The following is a 26,471-nucleotide window of genomic DNA, read 5'->3' as shown; positions in this document are numbered from 1 at the left end:
AGTCGGTGGAGGGTCCCTGGGGAGAAGATGGTGCTGAAGTCTGAAGGCTGCTACAAGGCCCTGGGAGCTGGAGCACAGAGCGGGGCGAGGGGGCATTTGGTAGAGGCCACAGCTGAGGTGGGTACAGGGTCTGGCATCCCCAGAAGAGGCAGCCCTATGATGGGTGGAAATGTCAAGGTCAGAAAGGACACAGGAGCCAGAAGAGCCCAAATACACATGCCCCACGGTTCCTGTGAAAGTGGGGTTCCTGGGAAGGTGCCACGGCTCTGTCCATGAGAGCCAAGGGTGCAGGGAAGTTGGTTCACAGTGGGACCCTGAGGACACAGTGTGGAAGGACAGGGTTTAAGGGGTTTTGTATATTGGGTGCTGGGGCAGAAGGGGGATGGCTGGAGGAGGCTGGGTGCAACCCCCAAACTCCTGAGATCAAGGTCTGGGCAGGCCTGAGAGGGCTCTGTCAGGCCCCTGCCATTGGAGAAGTTCCTGGATTCCTCTTCAGGTCATCTCAGAGAATCTGATGTCCTCCGTCAGACAGACTCTGGTTCTAATCCCGGTCCTGCCCCATTCTGGTTGGGTGACCAGTGAGCCTCAGTTTCCTTGCCTGTAAATGGGAAGGAAGGCATTAGCTCTGCAGGGAGCGTGGAACCAGCTAAGTGGGCATCAGTGTGTACCCAGGGACTGGGGTGGAGGTGGGGTGCTTGGCATGCATGCTGACAGCAGCCATGCCTGTGCATGGACAAAGCTGGGTCCCCAGTTTCTGCCTTCACCTGCAGATGGATTTTATCTTTCTTTTTTTAAAACTGAAGTGTAGCTCAGACAGTGAAGAACCTGCCTGCATTGCAGAAGATCTGAGTTCGATCCCTGTGTTGGGAAGATCCACTGGAGAAGGGAGTGGCAACCCACTCCAGTATTCTTGCCTGGAGAATTCCGTGGGCAGAGGAGCCTGGCGGGCTACAGTCCATGGAGTTGGAAAGTCAGACATGACCGAGAGACTAACATTTTAACTTTTCACTTTCCACTTTCATAGTTAATTTGCAATGTTGTTCATTTCTGCTGTATAGCAAAGTGACTCAGTTATACACCCATATGCATTCTTTTTTATATTCTTTTCCATTATGGTTTATTCCAGGGGATTGGATATAGTTCCCTGTGTAGTACAGGACCTCGTTGGTTATCCGCTCTACATGTAAGAGTTTGCAAGTTCTACTAATCCCAAACTCCCAGTCCATGCCTCCTCTTTCCACCTCCCCCTTGGCAACCTTGCGTCTACTCTCTAAGTCTAGGAGTCTGTTTCTGTTTCACAGATAGGTTCATTTGTGTCGTATTTTAAAGTCCATATAAGTGATGTCATATGGTATTTGTCTCCCTTGGATTTTTCTTTATATGCATGGATTCATGAGTTTGGGGACAGGAAATTCATGCATGTGGTAAAAAAGGGTCTGCAGCAAAATGCGGCCTTCCTCTCCCTTCCTGAGCTGGCTTTCCTCCCTGGGAGAATCAGCATCCCTCGCTTCCTGAGACGCGTCCAAAACTACTCCAGCCTTAATAACTCTCGGCTGTTATCCTCATCGTTGTGGCGCTCATGTTTGTCACTCTCTCCTGCAGTCAGAAGACTTGCTCTAGGGGAGAGGGGAGATGGGCTTATTGAGGGCTTATTGAGGGGAGATGGGCTTATTGGTCCTTCTGACGTCCCCGCAGGAGCAGCCACCCCTCATTCTACAGGCGGGCAGGTCACTCAGCTTCCAGGAGCCTCGAATCTGGTCTTGTTCTTCTTGGCCACGCTGGCTCCTGCCTCCTGCTCAGAAGCGAGCCGGCCTGATTGTCTCTCAGGGTCTTCAACTGTTTTCTCACTTCTCTGCTGACAGAAACTTCTGCAATGCTGCTCTTTTTACTCCCCGTCCTGCTCACCCCATTCCCTGTGGTGAAAGAGATGGCAGCTCACAAGAAAACCTTCTCTGAGGCAGAGAGTTTGGAATCAAGAAACAGCAGAGTTGCTTCTTCTGACACTGAATGGAACATCACGGGGTCCCTAGGCCTGTGACACTGGATATAGGTGGACATATACCTTCCCAAAGAGGGGGTCTGTAACTGCTCAGTATTAAAAAAAAACAAAAAGCCTGGAACTGATTCTCTCTGCCAAAGAAAGGAGGAGAAAGGGGATTATAAACTGTGACTTGAGAGGCAGAGGAAGGTTCTAGAATGTTCAATAAGTCGCCAATTTGATTGCAATTGTTTGCAGAGACCCCCCAAATAGTCACCCCTGAATGCTCAACTGAGTCAGGGGCTTCTTGGAAGGCCGGGTGAGAAAGGCTGGCTGAGGGAGTGGGGGTGTCTCATTTATGGCTGGGGTACAGCTCAAGGGACGGGTTTGAGTGCAGCCTGGGTGTGAGTGGGCACGCCTGTGACTGGATGAAGGTGTCAGAGACTTGAGGTGGCCCGTGAGATGGGGTGGGGGTGGCATGAGAGGGAAAGGAAGGGGCCTTGTCCCCATGGGCTGTTGTGTGCAGCGCGGCGCCTATTTGAGAGTGAGAGACGGCATGTGTGTGATGGTGTACACGCGCGCCTGCTGCCGCAACACCCACAGTGGCCCCCTCCGACCCCCCCATACCCCCGCCGCCCCCAGCGGAGGAGGGAGATCTTTATCTGGCCCCTGGTGCTGCAGGAGTTTCAGGCTTTCTAACCAGTCAGATCTCCCCCGCCTTCTCACCCCCAGGCCTTACCCGCTCCATCCTCTGCACAGGAAGTGGGCTGGCCCTGGGGTTTTAGTCTCTGCCTGCTCAGCCCCGTCAGCCGTCTACTACCTGGGCTGAGGGAGCCGGAGCCTGGCCCTGGGGAGATGGCTGCGGTCCCAGCAGTGGAGAGAAGCAGAGAGAGCGCGTCGCAGCTCCATGTCCCAGCCAGGTAAAACCCACCCTGCCCTGGCCCTGCCTGGCCTGGTCCCCAGGTAGCTGAAGCCTCCCTCCTGACCCCTGCCACCAGCCAGGAGGCTGGAGATGAAGGTCATGGGGATTTCTTTCAGATCTGACTCAGACCCACCAGAAGTTTCTGCCTGATCTGCCATCTCTCAGCCCTTGCCCCCAAGCTTATCTTAGAATCCCACAGGGATGGGGCAGGCCCTGTTCCCAAGGCTCTGGCTTCAGGTTCCAATCTTTCCCTCCCTCCCAACTCTCCCAGTGGGAGGCCGGGGCCCTCTGGGATGAGGGCCTTTCCCAGAACCTGTGCTGGGTCCCCAACCGAGTGGAGTGGAGAAGGAGGTTCGAAGCCTGGGAAGGGGAAGGCTGGCTGAGACTCAGATGTGCTGGGCACCCAGAGAGGGTGTGGGTGTGGGTGGGAGAGATGTTGCCTGCACCGGGGAGGTGCCCCTGCGTAAAGGGTGCCTCAGGAGGCTGTGGGGTGAGGGAAAAGGAGAGGACCCCTCTGAGACCTGGCTATGAAGTGGATATTCTGGGAGGTTTCTGGGAGCCCTGGGCTGGAGGCGGGACTCCTGAGCTTGAGTTCATCGTTGTTGTTCCTTACTTGTATGTGTGACCCAGCAGGTCAGGAGGGTCTCCAGGTGCCCCCTAAAGGGGGCAGGACTCCCTGCAGGTCAGGGTCTCCCTCTACTCCTGGGGGCCGAGGCCTCCCACCCTGGACTGTGTTTGGAGCACTTAAGGGGTGGAGCCACCCCCAAGGGTCCCCTTTCTTCCCCCATTACCAGCATCCCACACCCAGCTGGGGAGATGCTTCCAGACTTAAACAGCAAGACGGAGTCCTGGAGTGGGAGATGAGGGGTTGGCCGGAGAGGCCGAGGGGAGATGGAGCCCATCAATGTCAGAGGTCAGCTGGGATGTGACTCGGACGACCGAGCCCCTGCTTCAAACCCTCCCCCAGCACCTCGGCACCCCACATCCCATGATATTAGCCCTGGCAGAGCCTCAGGCCCTACTGACTGGGTTCAAATCCCAACTCCAGCCCAAGAGGCTTACAAGGGTCTTAGTTTCCTCATCTGAGAAAAGGAGTCATAACAGTACCGACTCGTAGGGTTGCTGTGAGCTTTGAATGAGTTAATATCTGAAAGTGCTAAGGACAATGCTGGGCAGAGTGAGGGCTGAGCATTAGTCATCGTGACCACTATCATCACGACCACCATCACCATCACCATCACCTCCATCACTATCACCATCACCTCCATCACCATCACCATCACCTCCATCACCATCACCACCTCCATCACCATCACCATCACCTCCATCACCATCACCATCACCTCCATCACCATCACCATCACCTCCATCACCATCACCACCTCCATCACCATCACCATCACCTCCATCACCATTACCATCACCTCCATCACCATCACCATCACCATCACCACCTCCATCACCATCACCATCACCTCCATCACCATCACCATCACCTCCATCACCATCACCTCCATCACCATCAACTCCATCACCATCACCATCACCACCTCCATCACCATCACCATCACCTCCATCACCATCACCATCACCTCCATCACCATCACCATCACCTCCATTACTATCACCATCACCTCCATCACTATCACCATCACCTCCATCACCATCACCACCTCCATCACCATCACCTCCATCACCATCACCATCACCTCCATCACCATCACCACCTCCATCACCATCACCATCAGCTCCATCACCATCACCATCACCTCCATCACCATCACCTCCATCACCATCACCATCACCTCCATCACCATCAACTCCATCACCATCACCATCACCTCCATCACCATCACCTCCATCACCATCAACTCCATCACCATCACCATCACCTCCATCACCATCACCTCCATCACCATCACCATCACCTCCATCACCATCACCATCACCTCCATCACCATCACCATCAGCTCCATCACCATCACCATCACCTCCATCACCATCACCATCACCACCTCCATCACCATCACCATCACCTCCATCACCATCACCATCACCTCCATCACCATCACCATCACCTCCATCACCATCACCATCACCTCCATCACCATCACCATCACCTCCATCACCATCACCATCACCACCTCCATCACCATCACCATCAACTCCATCACCATCACCATCACCTCCATCACCATCACCACCTCCATCACCATCACCATCACCTCCATCACCATCACCATCACCTCCATCACCATCACCATCACCTCCATTACTATCACCATCACCTCCATCACTATCACCATCACCTCCATCACCATCACCACCTCCATCACCATCACCATCACCTCCATCACCATCACCATCACCTCCATCACCATCACCACCTCCATCACCATCACCATCAGCTCCATCACCATCACCATCACCTCCATCACCATCACCTCCATCACCATCACCATCACCTCCATCACCATCAACTCCATCACCATCACCATCACCTCCATCACCATCACCTCCATCACCATCAACTCCATCACCATCACCATCACCTCCATCACCATCACCATCACCTCCATCACCATCACCATCACCTCCATCACCATCACCATCAGCTCCATCACCATCACCATCACCTCCATCACCATCACCATCACCACCTCCATCACCATCACCATCACCTCCATCACCATCACCATCAACTCCATCACCATCACCATCACCTCCATCACCATCACCACCTCCATCACCATCACCATCACCTCCATCACCATCACCATCACCTCCATCACCATCACCACCTCCATCACCATCACCATCACCTCCATTACTATCACCATCACCTCCATCACTATCACCATCACCTCCATCACCATCACCACCTCCATCACCATCACCATCAGCTCCATCACCATCACCATCACCTCCATCACCATCACCACCTCCATCACCATCACCATCAGCTCCATCACCATCACCATCAGCTCCATCACCATCACCATCACCTCCATCACCATCAGCTCCATCACCATCACCATCACCTCCATCACCATCACCTCCATCACCATCACCATCACCTCCATCACCATCAACTCCATCACCATCACCATCACCATCAACTCCATCACCATCACCATCAGCTCCATCACCATCACCATCAGCTCTATCTCCATCTCCATCTCCATCACCATCACCATCACCATCTCCATCACCATCACCACCTCCATCACCATCACCATCACCTCCATCACCATCACCATCAGCTCCATCTCCATCTCCATCACCATCTCCATCTCCATCACCACCATCATTATCCTCTTCTAACTTGACATCAGATAACCTGCGTTAGAGTCCAGCTTCATGGGCAGCTCTGACAGTCTTGACACCTATCAAATGGGGATAACAACACACATTCCCAGGGCGAGGTGGGGACCTAATGAGTCCGTGCGTGTGCTCGGCTGTGCAGTCATGAAGGGCAGGGCTGTGTGTGGACGTGTGTGAGAATCCAAGATGCAGCCAGCTGGGGACTCAGAGATCCCACTTGCCCTAACTGAGGCTGGGCCTCATCATTCCTCTGCGAGCTTGAGCAGGTTTCTTAACTGACCTGTGACTCTGTCTCCTCCTCTGCAGGAGGGGGCAGCCTCAGAGACAGCTGAGAGCCCTCCTCACCCCATCCTCCGTGCTCTTTGCCCTCTCGGCATTCCACTGCACCCTTTTGGCTATGGGTGGCGGGAACTCATTCTAGATGATGCGTCTTCTCCTGCCCGACTCACTTAGGCTGGGGCTGTGGTTTGGCCCTGACCTTCCTGTGATCTTACACACCTTTGCCTCCACCCTTCTCCTCTCACACAGAGGCTCTGTGCCAGTTCCTGTCCTGGGCCTAGGGTGACCCTGCTGGTGGGGGTCTGGCCCCAGGCAACTCCCTCTGTGGGGGCCCCAGGGCCATGATCCACAAAGAGAGGGCAACAGGGGCTTATTGGAGCTGCTTTCCTGGGCTCCCCAGCCTCTGTGGTCCCAGCCCTGTGCTCTCTGCCATCGCAGGTTGGAGGATCCAAAGAAAGAGACAAACAGTCCCATCCTGGGAGGGTTGCCCTGGGGAGACAGTGGGCTAGGCAAGGAGGTGCCCCCGGGTACCTCTTTGGGCCCTTCTCCGCAACTAGGTCAGATGCTCGCTGCCCCTGCCAGGGTCTGACTCTCCAGGGAGGGGAAGCTGTGGGCCCTACCTCTGGGACAGAGTTGGGTGGGGCAGAATGGGTGGGAGGGAATGGGCCTCAGGGTGCAGTCCAGCGGTGGAAATCCAGCTCTGCTTCTTCTGCGATGTGACCTTGGGTGGGCTCATGGCTTAGAGTCTTGGTCTCCTCATCTGAGTAAGGAGACAATACACACCCCCACCCCCTGATGCTGGCAGATTAGATGAGCTGGTGCACGCAAAACCCTAGCACAGCATGAGGGCTTGGTCCTCATCCCCCACCCCACTCACCTCCTCTAGAATTGCTATGAGGTATTGTGATGAGGTGATCAGCACAATTTACTGGGCTCCAGGCAGTGTTCCTTGGCTCTGATTCCACAGCTGCCTCTTACGAGCTGTGCAACCTTGGGTAATTTGCTTTACCTCTCTGCACCTCAGTTTCTCATCTGAAAATGGGAATAATGAGTGTATCTCCAGTAGATACCCTGATCTCCATGGTTAAAGGTTTAAAATAGAGCCTGACATAGAGGAACCTCTTGACAAATGGCTTTGGTGCGGTTAAGAGGGCAGCTGAGTAGAGAGGAGGTGGGTTCTAATTCCATCTCTGTGCTGGCCTCTCTACATGGATGTAAGCAGGTCTTTCCTCTTTCTGGGCCTTATTTTCCCCAACTTTTCAATAAGGGCTGGGCCCATTCAGAGAGTCCTTTCAGCAGTGACAACATGTGTCCCTGAATCTTGAAAGGAAAGGAAAGAGCATGGGTGGGGCAGAGGGACGCGCAGGTACAAAAATCCCTGAGGCTGGCATGGTGGGGAGCCAATGGGTGCACCTCGGGAGGACAGAGCCCAGCCTGTCTCTTGGGTGGGGACGAGGTGGCTGGGTGCTCAGTCCTGCTCTCTCCCTTCTTCCTCCAGGGCTCCCTTCCCCAGCCCCCACCCGTGGATGTGATGGCGGCTCCGGCTCTGTCCTGCCGTCTGTCCCTCCTCCTCCTCCTCTTGTCCCTGGCCATCCCTCAGGCACCTACATCAGTGAACGGTGAGGACCCTGGCATCTGGAGAGCTGGGCTTTCCCTCAGGAGGGAGGCCGAGGCCCTTCTAGAACTTGTTCTGAGACCCCTGATTCTTGGCAGAAGCCTCATCAGCAGGGGCAAGAGATGGGGGAGGGGGCCAATGGGACCAGGGACCTGGTATCTACCTTCTCCCTCGACCCTCCTGTCTGCACTGTACCCAAGGGCCTCTCCGAATCCCAGGAAGACAATGTCTTCTTGTCCCTGCCCTGCCTCGACCAGTCTGGGGGCCCTTGCAGGCTGTGGGACTCAGTTTTGTCCTCTCTGAAGCGGACTCACTAACCCTTCCTCTGCTCACCAGGACTGAGCATCTCCTCACCGGGTAGGGACAGGCGTGGTGGGCGAACCCTTGAAGGCCATGGGTGCCTTACAGACAGCCCCACACGCCGCATCTTCACGGCATACACTTCCAACATCACATGCTTCTATAACTCGAGAGCCAACGTCTCCTGCGTCTGGAGTCATGATGAGGGCCTGCAGGCCACCACCTGCTACTTGCACAGCCGGCAGCCCCAGAGGTAAGTGTGGGGTTGACGGGCAAATATACAGAATTGCAGGGTGCTGAGATCTTGTCATCCTGACTTTTAGACTTTTGAAATCCTACTAACAGCTCTCAGACTCCAAGAACTCTGCACTTTGAGAATTTTGGACTAATAAGACCCACAGGCCGTTGGTGTCACAGGAGTCTGGAAGAACTGGGGGGTCAGATATTTAGACTCCTGGAGCCGGAGTGGCAGTGGGGTGTGCGATCCGGGCTGCAGTAGCAGGCCTGGGTATGAGCCAGACTAGGTAGTTTGGGGACACTGGGCTGCTCGCCTGATACGCCGAGGATGGACTCAATGTTAGAGGCAAGGAGGACCGAATGGGGTTCCCCAAAGTTTTTGAGTAACCTGGGATTTTGTGAGATGCTTAGGACAGCTGTGGGGACAGGGGACTGGGGAGACCCACCAGCTGGGAAGGAACTAGTGAAGAGTCACTGATCCAAACCTCCTGCTGGTAGCAGCCAGCAGGGCGGCTTTGACCTTGGCTCCCAGGTGGGTGGTGATGCTAAGGGGCTCTTGAGGGCCTGTCAAGGATTGTCTGCCCCCTCAGCCCTATGGGGAGAATTTGGAGGGCTTTAAGTGGGAAGGGCCATGTGCCCTAAACAGATTTGTTTCTGGATCACTTTCACTGCCTTGTGGCTTGACTGGGAGGGAGAGATGCTCACAAGGGGAAGCAGGGCAGGTGGTGGTGGCATAACTCCTGGGATCAGATCAGTAATGCTGCATGGGGACCCTCCTGAGGCCAGCTCTGAGGGGGTCCCTCTTTTCCCTCAAAGAGAGGTGGTTTTTCCTACAAAACAGTGGAACCACACCTGTGAGCTGCAACCAGTGAAGCCGGGATCCTGGGCATGCAACCTGGTCCTAGGGCATTCTCCAGAAGTGAGTAGCCAGAGCTGAGAGGGGCGGCCAGGGGGGCGGTGGGTGCAGAGGAGCATGTTTCTGGTGGAGGCGCCAGCACACCCACTGGTCAGGGGCTGCGGCAGAGTGGGCTTGCTGGGCTGGGGAGGCAGGAGGAAGGAGGCAGCATCCAGGGAGAACAGATGACTGACCCTAGGGGTGCAGGGATCCGAGGTTATTGAGGTGTCGGCTGCTCAGCTCTGCTCCTGTCTACTGTCTGCTTTTATTAATTAAGTTTTATTGGCACAACACCACACCCATTTGCTCTCTTGTTTTTTTTAATGGCTGCTTGTGCAGGACAGCAACAATGGCAACGTTGAATAGGTGTGACAGAGATCATATGACCTGCAGCATCAAAAATATTAACTATCTGACCCTTTTCGTAAAGAGTCAGAGCCGTGCCTTAGATGGAGGATCTCAGGGAGAGGGTCCAGCTTATTACAGCCACGGTTTCCCCTGCCATCCACATCCCAGCAGCCTCTCTGTCCCCATATCAGCTACTGGCAGTTACATCCCAGCCTCCCTCCCTTGCAGGCTCAGAAACTGACCGTAGTGGACGTCTTGAAATTGACGGTGATGTGCTCTGAAGGTGGGAAGTGGAGAAGGATGATGACCCAGGATATCAAGCCCTTTGATTACAGTGAGTGAGGACTCCAGGGTGGAGCTGGCATGGGGTGGGCAGCCACCTCCATCCCTGTCTCCCTCTCTAGTGTCTAGTCTCTCCCTATCACCTTCCATATCCCCATATGAGCAACTCACTGCCCACTGAACTTGGGATGAAGTCCCGGACACTTACCCTGGTGTTCAAGGCCACTTTGCCTGGCTTTCTTCTCCAGCATGCCTCCTCCTGTGGCTTATATTCCTGCCACACCAAGGGCCAGCTCTCCAGGCTCATCTTGCCCTTCCATGCCTCTAAACACTTGCACACCATGGACCCACTGCTTGGAAGGCTCTTGTCACCCTGAAATTTGCCACTCCCGCTTCAAGTTCAGTGAGGAGTCACCTCCTCCAGGAGACCTTCCCAGACTCCTGGAGCCCGTGGTACCTCCCCTTTCAGAGTGTTTATGTCCTGGGTCTTTGCTGCCTGATAATGGGTCTGTCTCCCTCACTGGGCTATGAGTTTCCCTGAGGGCAGAGCTTCTGCCATCCTTACAGCTCTGTTCTGAATACTCAGGATCAGGGCTGTTGTGGGTGGTGCTGGGGGAAGGTTGTGAATGACTAAGTGATTTCTCCCACCACTAGCCTATCCCCCCCTCCCTCTCCAACCTTGGAGGTCATCTCTAGGGAAGAGATGGGAGCATAGAGTGAGATCCAGGGTTCTAAATGCAACCCTACTTTAACTGAGGGTAATCTGACTGGCAGGTCATTTAACATGTCTGAACCTCAGTCTCCTCATCTGTAAAGTGGGGATAACCAGTTACCTGCTGCCTATAGTTGCTGTAGGTCTTCTCTGGTGGCTCAGAGGTAAGGAATCCACCTGCAATGCAGCAGACGTGGGCTTGATTCCTGGATCAGGAAGATCCCCTGGAAAAGGAAATGGCAATTCACTCCAGTATTCTTGCCTGGGACATTCCACTGACAGAGGAGCCTGGTGGACTACAGTCCATGGGGTCAAAAAGAGTTAGATATGATTTAGCAAATAAAGAACAACCACAACAGCATGGTTGCTTGGGAGTCTATAAGCCAAGACACAGAAATATCACAATAAACATTTGCTTATTTTTATTTGTGGAGTTCTACAGAGTCTCAGAAGTATAAAAATTAAGATCAATTGAACTTCAGAATCATACAATCTTATAAGCATAATAGAGTGTGACGAAGTAGAATTAAATTAAATTAATGAGATGATCCAGGTAAATCTCTGATCAAATCTGAGTGCAGAGAAAGGCTGCCTGGATTCATCCATTCCACAGATATCTAATCAAGTGCCTACCACATGCCGGGTAACGTTCCAGCACCAAGGATACTCCAGAGATCAAGTCCTTGCCCTCAGAGAGCTCAGTCTGGTAGGGCAGACAGAAAATGAATAAAGAATCAGAAGTAGATATTTAATATATCAGATGATGATAAGTACTAGGTAGAAAAATGAAACAAGCGAGGGGGAGAGAGTGGCGGGTGGCCGGGGTAAGCTTCTCTGAGTGGGTGATATTTGAGCAGCGACCTGCCGATCCCTGGGAGGAGAGAACACCAGGAGCGAGGAACAGCAGGTGCAAAGGCGGAGGTGGGAGCTCGGCTCGGCTTCCTCGTCTCAGCATCGGCAGGTGGCATCCCCTGAGCTTGTTCTCTCTGCCTTTGTCTCCAGTTCGTCTGGTTCCACCCCACTCCCTCCAAGTCGTCCACATAGAGACCCATAGTTGCAACATAACCTGGACCGTCTCCCAGGTATCCCACTACATCCAAAACGACGTGGAGTTCGAGGCCCGGACTAGGTCTGCGGGCCACAGCTGGGAGGTGAGTACCTGGCTCCATCCCACCTGCCCTGACTCCTCCCTGTCCTGGTCACCCTATCCATCCTTCATCCCAGCAAAGCCACAGAAACCCCTGATCAACCCCTGCTGCTCCTTGGAACCGCCCCCACCATCACCCTCCCTCTGATGTCCCCTGACACCCTAGGGGTCCTGCCGGTGGCAGTTTCTAGGCAAGATTTACAAAGCTAAGAGGCATAGATTCCCCCTCAGAAGACTCCAGAGGCCCTGGGCCGCCCCCGTGCCCTCTTCAAATCCAGTGTGGTCTGAGTGCACGGAGGCTGATCGCTTGTTCATTCACTTCCTGATTCCTTTATTTGCTCACTCACTCAACAAACATTCCTGAGTACCTACTATGTGCTGGATGCTGGGGAGAGAACGGAGGGAGAGCCAGACAAGCTGCCTCTGAGGAAACTCACATGGGGGATAGGAGCGACTCTGACTCTGCGATGTTTTTACATACTCTCATGAAATTTCATTGTGATAACACAGTTGAGAAGGCCTGGGCCAGGCTCCTTCAGACTCAAGTCACCAGGCCTTTCTGAGATCTGGGGCTCAAGTAGGAGCTGATTATTTGAGGATCTGGGGAGGGTCTTCCAGGCAGAGGAAAGAACCACTGCAAAGGCAAGACACGGTCTGTGTGTCTGGTGTACTGAAGAAAAAAGCAAAAAGGGTGACGCTGAGCAGGGAGAGGTCTATGGGAAGCCCCTCTTTATGGCTGAGCGGAGAAGAGACTGCAGCAGAGCACAGGGGCGCGGGGCGCAGGGAAGGAGGGAGACCTTGGACGCGGCTCAGAGGTCGTGGGAGCTCAGACCTGCAGGAGGAAGGAGTAGAGGGAAGAGGAAAGGGTCCAGAATAGGTTCTGGATGTGGAACCAGCTGATTGACAGATGACTTTGGATAGTGGAGTTGAGAGGGGGGGAGGGGCTCAGGAAGACCCTGATTCTTGGGACCCCTGCAAGTGGCTGGTTGGGGAGCCTTTCTGTAGGAGGCGGGACAGTGCAGGGTGGATGGCTGGAAGGGATAAAGGGAGGCACTGCTCTGCTCATATGCTCAGCCAGCCCTGCCACAGGAAGTGAGTGGGCAGTGCAGACCCCTCTGGTCTGACAGCCCTGTCTCTGCCACAGGACGCCCCGCTACTAACCCTCAGGCAGAACCAGCGATGGATCTCCCTGGAGAATCTCGCTCCAGGCATGGAATATGAGCTTCAGGTGCGGGCCAAGCCCCAGCTCGGCAGCCATGAGGTGTGGAGCCACTGGAGCCAGCCCCTGGGCTTCAGGACGGTCCCTGCAGGTACTGATGGGGAGCTGAGGTGGGGATGAAGCCTGGGCAGGAGGCAGGGACTGGCGGGGCAGTCCTGGGGTATGTGTACAGCACCCTTCAAACATCTTTAGCTCACTGGATATGACCTGCAGGGTGGAAATGTTGGCAAGTTTTGCAGATGGCAACAGGGATTCGGTGATGGGGTGAGACTTCTCAGAGGCCTTGTGAGTTCGTGGGGAGGCTCTTTCCTTTTTCTCCACCATTTAACCTCAAGCTTTTGGTTTCTGCCAAGGTCTGGGGTGGGCTGTTTTCACCTGTTAGCCTATTTCTTCGTCTGTGAAGTGGGTACCATGGTGCCATGGCAGGGCTGCTGTGATGAAGGCATGCGATGCCCCATGTTGGCCAGGTACACAGCAGCTCTACTGGACTGGCTGGGACCCTATAAAGGCCTTGGGTCAGGGGTCATCCTGTCCCTCAGCACCATGTTATGGATGGGGGATGCTGGAGTGACTCGGGGCGGGGCACACTCCTTTAACCCCTCCCCTTCTCCTCTTCCTACCCCTTGGGCAGAAACCAGGAAGAAGATCCCACCTCTCCCTTGGTTGGGCCACATCATCTTGGGCGTTGGCAGTTTCTCTGGTCTTGTCCTCCTGGTTTACTTTCTGGGCAACTTCCGGTGCATCAGGCTATGGTAAGAAGAACGCTCCCTTCCCCGCCTTTCACGCCTCAGTATGACATCCCCCATGGCCAGGTCAGCTTCTGGGCTGAGCCCCGTGTTCTGACACACCAGTGCTCCCTCTGCCATCCCAAGGGCCCTCCTGGCCTAACATCTTGCCTTTCCCCCCAAAGAGGAAGGCCCAAGGGACCAGCCCAAGAGGAGAGGCACAGGGAGAACCCCATGGGAGCTCTCCCTGGAGCGTTAAGCTCAGGACTTGAGCATGTATATGTATACGAGCCAGCTGCCTGTGGTGGGGGATGGGGTGTCATTATGGATCTGGCCATTCATTTGTTCTTTCCTTTATTTGCCAAGTCCCAGCTCAGAACCAGGTATGGTGCTGAGTGCTGGGAACGTAAGCACAGCCACAGGCATGTCGTCACATTTTCATGGACTCACCGTCCCATGGGGGATGGCAGATATTTATCATGCAGGTTTATAATGACATGAGATTAGGATGGTGAAGGAAAGAAGGTGCTAGATGTACTAGAAGTAGACAACAGGAAGGGGAGCCTCAGCTAAGGGGTGACCAGGGTAAGCATCCCCGAGGAGGTGATGATGGCATTGAAATCTGGAGGAGAAGCAAAGCAGGCAGGGAAGGATCAGGAGCTTGTCCATCCCAGGCAGAGGAAAAGCTTGTGTAAAGACCCTGGGTGGGAACAAGGGATGAGCATTCCAGGAACAGAGAGTATAGGAAAGTGGGTGTGGGCAGAGACCAGAAGGAAGTCTGGGACCTGAGCCTGGACTTCTGGGCAGCAGCCAGGTTTCCTGGGGTCTTGAGGCATACATCTTGCAGTGGATGAACACAGACACTGGGGCACTCAGCTTGGCAAGCAGTGCATGGGCTGGGATTCAGCTTCTAGTCACCATCGGTCCTCCCCCTTAAAAAAAAAAAACAAAACCCAGGCACCCTCGGGCAATGCACAGCTTGAACCACTGTCCATGGCAGCCTTGGCTGGGAGGCCCACGGTCTGGCCTCTCTCTTACTGCCCTCCTCGTGGTTTACTCTGCTCTGGTCTTCTTTGAGTCTCCCACCCCCACGTCCTTCTGCTCTCTGTCTCCACAGAACAAACGGTATACTTGCACACTTGGTTTATTGACCGGCTCCCATTAGAATGTCAGCTCCTTAAGAGCAAGGACCTCCTCTGTTGACTCTTCTTGTGTTCCCAGAGCCCAGCACAATACCCTCCCTTACTGGGCATGCAATCAACATCGACAAAATAAATGACCGTGTGTGGTGAGGCTCTGTGCCCTGCACTCAGAGCTGCAGGACAGATGGCAGGACGCTGTGGCCCCCCTTCCCTTTTCACCCTTCTTCCCTCCCTCCTCTCCCCTCTGTAGGCTGAAGAAGGTTCTGAAGTGTCACATCCCAGACCCCGCGGAGTTTTTTTCCCAACTGAGCTCTGAGCATGGAGGAGATTTCCAGGTAGGAGTCTGGAGGAGGAGGACAGAGCAGGCAGTTGACACGGGCTGGCCAGAGGGTGGGCTGGGGTGTGGACAGGGTGGGGAGGAGGTGCAGAACAGCGGGTTTTGCACTTTGGGTGAAGAAACGTAAAGTCAGCTGCCTCGCGGGTGTGTGTGTGCACAGTTGTGCTGGACTCTCTGCAACCCCATGGACTGTAGCCAGCCTGGCTCCTCCGACCATGGGATTCTCCAGGCAAGAATACTGGAGTGGGTGGCCATGAACTCCTCTAGGGGATCTTCCTGACCCAGGTATCAAACCCAAGTCTCCTGTACCTCCTGCACTGGCAGCCAGATTGTTTAACAACTTCACCACCTGGGAAGCCCTGAACGCCTTTCCCCAGTTCTGGCACAAGCGTTCTCAGGCTGAATGGCAATGTCCATCTGAGTGAGCCAGCCTACCTGGGCTCTAACTCTGGCTCCACCACTTCCTGGCTGTGTGGCCTGGGGCAAGTTATAGAACCTCTCCGTGTTTCAGTTTCCTCACCTGTAAAATGGGTGGGTGGGTAAGGCGAGATAATGTTAGTATGTTTATGATCCCAAGGACATAGCCTGGCACACAGTTAATGCTCGCAAAACTCTCACTGAAATTGCCCGCACTGGGCTGCTGTTGGAGCAGGATTCACCAGGTCCAAGTTCTCACTCTGCTCTCTTGTGCAGATCTGCTCTGAGGGGCTAGTGCTTTCCCTGCTCTTGAAAAATTCTCCCAGCCAACCTCCCTGACTTATCACAAATGCTAGCAAGGCCTCTAGGCATTTCTAGTTACAATACAGATTCATTTTAAAAGTGCATGCCTGTATGTTGGAACGCTCTGAATGCCACGCAGAGTTCAGTCGTCTTCCTCAGCCGACACACACTTCAGGAAAGAAGCTTCCAGGAGGGAGGGGGGTGTGGTGGGCCGCTTATGCCACCCCACCCCATACTCTAGGCTCCCTAGATTGGTGTTGGTGGAGGGGAGTGAGGTGGGAGTGGACAGAGATGGAGAGAAATGCCCAGAGGCTGGGAAGCCATGCTGGAGCAGGCCTGTCACAAGTTGGCTTTGGCGTTCTCTATCGGGGCTGATCAGGGCCCCTTCTGGAAGTCTCTGGAAAACTCCCAGGACTGGGCACATCTTGCCTTCAGTGCTCTCTATGTGGGGGAATGTATCTCCTTAAAACTTTTCCTTTAGCACAGGTATTCAAGTCAGCCTTGGCTGACTATGTGTTGGTCACATAGCAGAAGGGATTCCTAGTGGGAACTGGACTAGATGCAGCCTCAGACCTCTTCCAGCTTGAGGTCCTTCTGAGTCTATGGGCTTGGGACATCTTGAGGCAGGACTGGGGTCCTTTCTAGAGAGCTGCATCTTCCCATGAGATCAACCCTAGATCGAAATGCTTGGCCCAGGCCTGCTGTGTGTGGTAGGGGGTATCGCAAAAAGGCCCTGGGGATGCAGATGTGACTGGGGGTGACAGATGACTGAGAAGGACCCCACCCTCTCCTCTGCATCTGGGTAACAGGCCAGCTTCTCTCTGTCTCTCTGCCCCAGAACCCCGAGCTCCAAGACCCCAGGACCCACTGCGTGTCCGTGGGACCCAGGAGCGCGTGTGCCAGTGTGTGTGATAAGGCTGAATTTCTTCCCGTGCCACACCACAGTCCCCCCTCCCCCACCACGTCCATTTCAAGGCATTGTGGGTGGAGGCCCAGGCCTCAGAAGAGGCTGACCACACAGCTCTGAGGCCCTGCACACCAGCGCAGGCCACAGGGCTGCCCTTTCCTTCTGGCCGCTGCTCAGCACTTGCCTGGCCCGGCCTTCTGCTGCCTCTTTGAGTGTTGGAGCCCCTGCCGGCCTGGCTTTTGCCCTCTCTCCCGCGCCTCTGTCCTTTGCCATCCTTAGTTGGCCCTCACTGTCCTCTCTCGGCCTTTTCTCCTGTAACACAAACACCTGGAAGGGGGTAGATGTTGTCGAGTGGTCCAGTCATTAATTAACCTGCGATATATCAAATGGGCCTCTGGATCCCCATGCTGGGCACAATGGAACTGAGCATGGTCCCTGTGCTCAGGGGACCACGGTCCAGCTGCAGAGGGCTCCCAGGACAGAAGGCTGTTGGGGTTTTCAAGGGCACCCTCCTGAAGCCCCATCACCCTGTCCTCAGGGGTGTACACACCTCTGCTGGGCATGTGCATTTTACCTGTGCCAGGAGTTTCCATCTTCATTTTCTTCTTTAACATCTCTTTGCTGGGCCATAGTCAGGCAGTCAGGAAAGAGGCAGCTAACTATTACAGAACTGAGGCTCAAGGGGTGCAGTCACCTGCCCAGGGTCACACGGCTAGTGAGTGCCAGGGCCAGGGCTGCAACTGGGTCTCCCTGCTCCTTGCCAGGGCTCTCCAGACTCCAGAGCAACTGAGAAGTGCTTGCCTTTGATGGGTGCTGGCCTCTCTCAGTGGGTGAAGGGTGTGGGAGGCAGGGGGCTGGACCATTAACTCCCCACTGGAGATGGGTCCATGGCAGTGTGAGTGGGGAACCTGAGGCCCAGCTTTTCTACCTGCTGGCTGTGTAATCAGGGCCAGGACACAGGCTCTCTCTGGGCATCCGCATGGTGGTCGTGATGTACTTTCAGGGCTCTTCCTGCTTCAGCAGTGGTTGGTTGGTTGGTTTACACACTCACACTCGTCCCCACCAGTCAGTCTGAGGATTCCACTCATCGCTATGTCCCTGGGACCTGGAGCAGCACTAGGTTCCCAATACTAGCCACTCAATAAGCAGTCAGGTATTGACCCAACACATCCCCTGGGCCCCTAGTGAGCCAGAAAGACCTGTGCTGAGGCTGGGAAGCAGGCACACCCACTGATGTGGAACATTCCCCAAGCCAGTGGGCAGAGTTTGTGTGTGTGTGCATGTGTGTGCGTTTGGGAGGTAGGGTAGCAGCAGGGTGGGGGTTTGCAGTCAGGGAGGGCTTCCTGGAGGGGGCAGCACTGAGTCTACTGCTAAAGAAGGAGGAGTTAGGGGTTATTGCTGAGTTTGGAACAGACGGCCTCCTCACCCTCCCACTGTCCTTTCTCTTCACAGAAGTGGCTCTCCTCACCCTTCCCCTCGTCCTCCTTCAGCCGCAGTGGCCCGGCCCCCGAGATCTCCCCACTGGAGGTGTTGGACAGGGATGCCAAGGCCACACAGCTGCTCCTGCTGCAGCAGGACAAGGGCTCGTCATCCTCAGCTGAGACCAGCGGCCACTCAGTGACCAGCTGCTTCACCAACCAAGGCTACTTCTTCTTCCACCTCCCAGATGCCCTGGAGATTGAGGCCTGCCAGGTGTACTTTGCTTATGACCCCTGCACAGAGGAGCTCGATGAGGGTGGGCCCAGGGCCCCTGAGGTAGCTCTCCTTCCACCCCTGCCGACTCCACCAGGGGATGATGATGCCTACTGCACCTTTCCCCCTGGAGAAGATCTGCTGCTCTTCTCTCCGAGTCTCCTCAGCGGCCCAAGCCCCCCAAACACTGCCCAGCGGGGCACTGGGACTGGTGAAGAGAGGCTGGCCGCCAGCCCACAGGAGGAAGTCCCTGGAGACTGGACCCCCCAGCCCCTGGGGCCTCCTGCTCTGGAAGCCCCTGACCTGGTGGATCTGCAATCACCCCCAGTTCTTGAGCTGGGAGAAGCAAGAGAGAAGGTGCCTGGCCCCAGTACAAGGGAGGGGACAAGCTTCCCCTGGGTCAGCCCTCCCGGTCCAGGCCAAGTCAGGGCCCCCACTGCCTGCCTGACCCTGAACACCGATGCCTACCTGTCCCTCCAAGAGCTCCAGGATCAGGATCCAGCTTACTTGGTGTAGACAGACAGCCAGAGCTGGGAGGCAGGTGGCCGTCCACTGCTGTGCCAGGCCTGCTTGAGGACTCTCTGTCCGTGAGGCTTGTCCCCTGCTGAGATACTCAGTGTCTTACAGCCTCTGGACATCTCTGCCCAGAAGGCCTCACCCAGTCCTGCACACTCAGCTGTTCATTTCCAAACCTCAGTTGCTGCTCCCTGGTCCTATGGCCCAAGCCAAGAACTTTGGGGGTGGGGTCCTTTGACTCCCCGACTCCTTCATTCATCGTGGAGTCCTGTGGCTTTTACCTCTGAAGCATTTCTCCTCTCCTGCCCTGCAGCTACTTTTCAGGGAGAGTTTGTGGTTCTCCAGAGATCTTCGCTCTGGCTTACTCACTGGGCTTCCTGCCCACCCACAACAGGACAATCAGCGGAATCTTTCCAAAACATAAATGAAGCTATGCTGCTCCTCCTGGAGAAGGAAATGGCAACCCACTCCAGTATTCTTGCCTGGAAAATCCCATGGACAGAGGAGCCTGGAGGGCTACAGTCCATGGGATTGCAAAGAGCTGGACACGACAGAGTGAATGAGCATACACGTGCTGCTCCTGGTTTAAAATCCCACCATGGCTCACCACTGCTCTCAGCACAACTTCTTGGCCTACCCGTTGGTCCTCCAGCATCATGTTGGGACATTCCCGTCCAGAACCCTCCCAACAGTCCTACTCAAAGACCCTGATGCTGGGAAAGGTTGAAGGCAGGAGGAGAAGGGGGCAACAGAGGATGAGATGGTTGGATGGCATCACTGACTGGATGGACATGAGTTTGAGCAAACTCCTGGAGATAGTGAAGGAGCCTGGCATACTGCAGTCCATGGAGTCTCAAGGAGTCAGACACAACCGAGTGACTGAACAACAGTCCTACAGAACCACTTGGAACTCTCTCATTTCCCCACAACTTTGTACATGTGATTTCCTGTTCCTGGGGGGCCCTCTCCTCCCTCATCTGGGTGACAAACTTCCCTTATCCTTCAGGTGGCAGGTCTGCTTCCCTTGCAGGGAAACACTGCCTCCTTTCTTGTGACCAAACTCAAGATTCAGTGCTGGAGGGACAGGTTCTCAGGGTCACAGGGTGGCAGGACAAAGTGTCTCTGTCACGTCCCCTTTGGGATCTCTTGTGACCTTGGAATGTTTGCCTACAGCTGTGGCCCAAATCTGTGCACAAATGCCCAGCAAAGTGGACCCTGGCTGGATCTTTCCACAATGGCAAGCCACTGGAAAGTAAACCCCTCTATGTGGCGGGTCCTGATGCTGTTGCAGGAGCCCTCCCTCGGGCCCCTCCTGCTCTACCCTCCACTGGAGGGGTCATTTCTTCAGCTCAAAGGCTGGCACTGCCTTCAGATGGTAGTTCCATTCCCTGCCCTTGACAGAGTGCACTTTACATCCTATCATAGTCCCTGGGTGAATTAATGAACTATCTGGCATCACCATGCCTGGTCTCCCTGTGCCCTTGCTGCCTTCATGCAGGGGGGGATACTATCGACCTCTCAGGAGCACCCCTGGCACTTTGACGTTTCTGAGGTCAAACCTTGGAGAGGCAGGCAGGCAGGCAGTCCAAGTCCACTAGGTTCCGGCATGCCCGCCCCAGCAAAAGGCTCATCCCCTCACATGGCAGTCCTGCCCCGCCACACACAGCGAGCCCCTTCCTTTCTGGTGCTCCCACCACCCGTCCACTTCTCGTCCTTCTATCCCTGGCACTGATCACACTTGTGACAACAAGAATTGTCCCGGAGGTGACAACTACAAGGGGTTCCCGGTAATCAGCCAAAGTGTGAAAGTGCACAGGGCCTGCTTTTATAGGCCCTGCTTTCAACTGATGGGGCACCTGACACAAGCCCACCCATTAGTTCATCAGCAGCCTATGAGGTAACTAACTGAGAACAGAAGCTCTGACCAATCAGGGAGGTCAGACCTGAACTGGCCAATCAGGTTTATCTCAGTCGGGTATTTGAATACAGAGCAGCGGGGGAGACCCTGGGAGCAGGTGCCACGTGGAACAGGGACAGGAGGGACAGAAAAGGCTAGAGGGGAGTTAGTTAGCAGAGGGTGTCTGGGCTCCTAGTACGGATGCGCCTGCTCCACAGGGGACTGCTGCCTTCACTCAGGATTCCTGTTGTTTTTATGTCCAAAATAAACTCCCCTTTTCCTGAGGACATCTGAATCTTGGATACTTACCACAGAATAGCTTAATTATCCGCTTGTTTCTCTTCTTGCCCCTGTCTTACAATGCTGTGTGTTCTGGACCGTGAATCATCTCAGTCCTGAGGAGAGCACCAGTCCCAAACTCAGTGCCTGCAGCTGTGCTGTGTGTACTGGGGCAAACTAGGAAATCTCTCTGAGAGTGATTTTCCACTTTGCAAAATTCTCCAGAGGTTACATTTCTCAGGCCTTGATCACTGTGTGAGGTATATATATATATATCTCACATGTGAATATGTTTATATATTTTAATGATCTGTGTGTATCATCTTTGTTATTGTTTACTTAGTATTTTTCTTTAAATCAGTTCAATTTTTGTTTAAATACTTTTATTTAAGGAAAAATCTTTATGTTGATTCTGTAAATGGAAAAACCAATATTCACTATAAATAAAAGGCAATAGCACAAAGTAAATACAATAAAACAGAATGTTTCAGTTTATTACCTGCTGAAAATATGCTCTCTTATTTTAAAGGGGAGTTGACTCACTGGAAAAGACTCTGATGCTGGGAAAGGTTGGGGGTGGGCGGAGAAGGGGACGACCGAGAATGAGATGGCTGGATGGCATCGCCGACTCTGTGGACGTGGGTTTGAGTGTACTCCGGGAGTTGGTGATGGACAGGGAGGCCTGGCGTGCTGTGATTCATGGGGTTGCGGAGAGTCGGACACGACTGAGCGACTGAACTGAACTGAACTGAAACAAGTGTTGGGAGGCTGATGAAGGCGTATGAAAACCAAACAGAGACTTCTTTCTTGAGAAGAAACTGAAGGATTGTAAATGGAATGTCTTTTTCACTAAAAGGAATCAGATTTATCTTATTCTGTGTCCAGGCACCATTTGACATGGTCTTATGGGAAAATATTGCACTTGATTATGTAAGTGAAAATTGCTCAGTTATGTCCAACTCTTTGCGAACCCATGGACTGTAGTCCATGGAATTCTCCAGGCCATAATACTGGAGTGTTGTAGCTGTCCCCTTCTCCAGGGGATCTTCCAACCCAGCAATCAACCCAGATTTCCTGGATTGCAGGTGGATTCTGTACCAGCTGAGCCACTAGGGAAGCCCCACTTGATTATACATATATATATATTCAAATTATATGTTTAATAAAATATATAACCAAACATGTATAATCATACATATAATGTTAAATTTATATGTAACAATAATTTTATATATGCTTAAGATATAATCTTATTTTTTTCAGTGTCCTTGATTCTGAAAAGTTGGCCCAGATCATGAATAGCAACGTCTGGCATTCATTAAGCTGCATTCAGGGCAGATATTGCTAATCAATCATATCAATAGTACTGGTGCTTGGCAGACCCTGCTCGCTGACCACAGCCCTCCTTTCTCTGGTGCTTGGACGCAATCTTAGATTCTGTAGGCAGGTCCCAATTGATCATAGCTGGCACCTGGTGGTAGCTCTAGACCAGATAACCCCTCAGGTTTCTTCCACAACAGAAGTTATTGCTCCCGACTCCGCTTTTCTTGGCAGGTAAAACTGAGGCTGAGATGACGGAGAGAGGGAAGCTGAGAAGGGCTTATGGGCAGGCACATCCAGGGAACCCAGCTGTCCCTACCCAGTCTGACAGGAGACCTGAGCTGCCAGTGAGCAGAGTAGGGAGTCACCTTACACCAAGTAGAGATGGACTGATGGGCTGGAAGCCAATGTGCCGTGTTTAGTGTGCAGTAGGGTATGGGTCTTGAGAGATGGGGTAAGGAGCGGCTGCTGGCAGGGGCAGAAGAGATGAAGGAAAGACAGGCTTGCTTGGGTCAGACTGTAGGAGAGAGGAGAGGCACCAGCTGGCGACCAGGCAGCCTAGGGTCTCAAAGAACTGTCAGGTGCAGAGCAGTAAGGAGGAGGCAGCCAGGGCTGATTGGGGGAAAAAAGAACAGAGAGGAGGGGTGAGAAGGGCCTTCCCGCTCCTCAGGTCTCCAATGTCTTGAGCTGTATTTATTCCTTCACCTCCCCAATCCCCCAATATCTCTGCTCTCCCTCTACCTACCAATTCCCACTCCAAGCAACTTCCACTGTCCACAGTCATCGAGCAAATTACTGTGGAAACAGTTCATGGCTAGGATGAATCACTTACCACTGTCCTCTGAATTATTGACATCCTAGATAACTTAAAAAATAATCAAGAAGCACCTTTACAAGTGGGAAGCCAGCTAATATTTTATGTTCCAGACACAGTGCCAGACATTTTCCAAGCAGCATTTTATCACCTGAAAAGAACTTTGAGAGGCAGGTGTCATGCTCCACATTTTGAAGATTAGGAAACTGAGGCTCATGGAGGTTAAGAAATGCAGGTGATCGTTGGTGGATCCAGAATTCAAACTCGGTGCATCTGGTGCCAAAGATTTTGGCGCTTTTGCATATACAAGGCTGCATAGGGGACAATTATATTAATGGGAAAAAGCAAGCAAAATTCCATTCTAAGCTTCCTGATTGTTTTTGTTGTTCAGTCACTCAGTCATGTCCGACTCTTTGTGAACCCATGGACTGCAGCACACCAGGCTTCCCTGTCCTCACCATCTCCTGGAGTTTGATCAAACACATGTTCATTGAGTCAGTGATGCCATCCTACCCTCTCATCTTCTGTCATCCCCTTCTCCTGCCCTCAGTCTTTCCCAGCATCAGTGTCTTTTCCAATGAATTGGCTCTTTGCATCAGGTGGCCAAAGTATGGGAGTTTTAGCTTCAGCATCAGTCCTTCCAATGAATATTCAGGACTGATTTCCTTTAGGATTGACTGGTTTGAGCTCCTTGCAGTCCAAGGATCTCTCAGGAGTCTTCTTCAGCACCCCAGTTCGAAAGCATCAATTCTTCAATGCTCAGCCTTCTATATGGTCCAACTCTCACATCCATACATGACCACAGGAAAAACCATAACTTTGACTATATGGACTTTTGTTGGCAGTGATGTCTCTGCTTTTTAATACGCTGTCTATATTTGTTATAGCTTTTCTTCCAAGGAGTAAGCACCTTTTAATTTCATGGCTGCAAGTCACTATCCACAGTGATTTTGGAGCCCAAGAAAATAAAGTCTGTCACTGTTTTCATGTTCTCTCCATCTATTTGCCATGAAATGATGGGACTGGATGCTTCCTGGTAACCAGTTAAAAAAAGAAAAGCAGACTATATTCCGTGATTGTGATTGTGATTGTGATCGAAACCATCCCATTCTTGTGACCTGGAAACATCGCTTCTCACTCAGGTTCCTGCTCAGCCTCCTCCTGGTCCACTGGTCCCCCTCCACTTGCCCCACCATTCTTCCACCTCTGAGCCCTTCGGGTGACCTTATCATAGGCACATCTGGGTCATGCCACATCCCCACCTAAACCCCCAACAACTCCCTGTTGTTTTCAGGACACTAGCTGAAAGCTTTAATGTAATACTGAATGACATGGGGACTCCATGCAGGTCCCATCTGGTTTCATGGCTCATTCATCCATCTGTGAATGGCATAGGCAGATAGATGATTTCTAAGTACTCTCCTAGCCTTGAGAGTCTGTAGTTTCAGGAGTCACACGGAATGTGGCTTGTGGCTGGGATTACATGTATTTCACTTCAAGAGTGGGAGGCTGGGGCTTGGGGATGGGGATGAGAATAGGGACCACAGCTGACTCACTAGCTTTGGGACATGCTGGTCTCTGGGTTTGAAGCAGACCCACCACCCAAACAATTCACTCCTGGACTCCTGCACATCCCTCAGGACCTTCAAGCATCCCCACTTCTGGAAGACCCTCTAATTCATTCCAAGTTGGATTGAGTACTTCCTCCTATTGCACCCCCCCTGAGATCCCTCTCTTAACCATCTCTCGTGCTATGGGCCAGAGAGATCCTGAGCTAGATTCTGGAGTTACAGGGCTGATAATAACAGCTATGGGAGAAAACCAGCTAGAGCCCCACTAGCACAAGCCTTTATTTGGAAATACCAGGCACGAGAAGACAATGAAGGAGTTTCTGACTCAGGGACAGAAGACGGAATGTTGCGCAGGGCTGCAGCAGGGGCTCAGCTGGAGTTCAGCTTGTATTGGGAACGATTGTTTGAGGGTGGTTCCTGAAAGAGAGAGAAACTGGTCTTACAGATCAGCAGCTACCATTTAGCAATTTGGATTTTATCAACAAGCAATGTGGGAGGGGCAGGTGCAGGGACAAGGACCTGTGAGGGCCACAGTGGAACATTCTCCATCATTCAGGGTCTCATCAAAGGGGCATTTTCTGAGCACTTAGCAGGCATCAGACTCTGTTCTGAATGCACTGCGTTACTAACTCACTTGATCTTTACAACATTGTCACAAGGGAAGGACTATTATCCATTTTACAGATGAGAAGACTAAGTCACAGAGTAGTTAATGACTTGCTCAAGGACACAACTGGAACACAGAAGAGCAAGAATTTGAACCCAGGCAGTCTTCAGCTCTCACATGGGCTACTCTTTACTGCTTTAAAGTGTGTGCACTCAAAGATCCCATACAATCTCTCAGCAACCCAGCATGACAAGAATGACCAAGATTCCAGGTTCTGCATTACAGATACAGACATGCAATCCTGAGAGGACGGTGCCCTGGGCCAGGCCATTCAGTGACGTTGACTTGGGGAATGACTGGAAACCCGGACTCCCACCCTTGCAGCCTGCTGTCTCCTGGCCTTTGTCACTGGGGATGGGGAGGGTGGTTGGGTTGTTGATTAAACTTGAGCTCAGCACCAACAGCCTGGGCCTGGCCCCTGTGACAGCCCCGGGACATCCCCTTGGGTGGCTCTGAGACATTTTCCACCACCGCAGGTATGACACACGTCCCATCACAGCGCCTGGGAGGGAGGCTGTCGGACAGAGCTGTGAGAAAGCAAGCCCGGAAGTGCTGAGTGGGGGGAGAGTTGCCTGTGGGGAGAAAAGGTACCCAGTCTACAATTCCAGGAAGTCAGGATGCAGAGG

General features: G+C 53.2%; 1 protein-coding gene across 1 annotated transcript; it reads left to right on the top strand.

The window, feature by feature from the left end:
* Positions 1-2,742: 2,742 nt before the first annotated feature.
* On the top strand, positions 2,743-21,968 carry IL2RB (interleukin 2 receptor subunit beta). The gene is made up of 10 exons (XM_055396351.2): positions 2,743-2,898; positions 8,002-8,122; positions 8,455-8,671; positions 9,472-9,574; positions 10,127-10,232; positions 11,895-12,043; positions 13,184-13,349; positions 13,890-14,010; positions 15,376-15,460; positions 18,542-21,968. The coding sequence occupies exons 2-10, from the start codon at positions 8,035-8,037 to the stop codon at positions 19,295-19,297; spliced, it is 1,791 nt and encodes a 596-aa protein (XP_055252326.2). The 5' UTR covers positions 2,743-2,898; positions 8,002-8,034; the 3' UTR covers positions 19,298-21,968.
* The last annotated feature ends 4,503 nt before the right edge of the window (positions 21,969-26,471 follow it).

Source organism: Moschus berezovskii, chromosome 6 (genome assembly GCF_049115385.1).
Source record: "Moschus berezovskii isolate FMDL1 chromosome 6, NW_MosBer_1.0, whole genome shotgun sequence".
NCBI classification, from domain to species: domain Eukaryota; kingdom Metazoa; phylum Chordata; class Mammalia; order Artiodactyla; family Moschidae; genus Moschus; species Moschus berezovskii.
This window is presented reverse-complemented; position numbering and strand designations above follow the sequence as displayed.

Coding starts and splice junctions, on each gene's coding strand:
- IL2RB (XM_055396351.2), top strand. CDS start 8,035: ATGGCGGCTCCGGCTCTGTCCTGCCGTCTGTCCCTCCTCCTCCTCCTC. Junction 10,233..11,894: donor TATCAAGCCCTTTGATTACA/GTGAGTGAGGAC, acceptor CTTTGTCTCCAG/TTCGTCTGGTTCCACCCCAC. Junction 13,350..13,889: donor CTTCAGGACGGTCCCTGCAG/GTACTGATGGGG, acceptor CCCCTTGGGCAG/AAACCAGGAAGAAGATCCCA.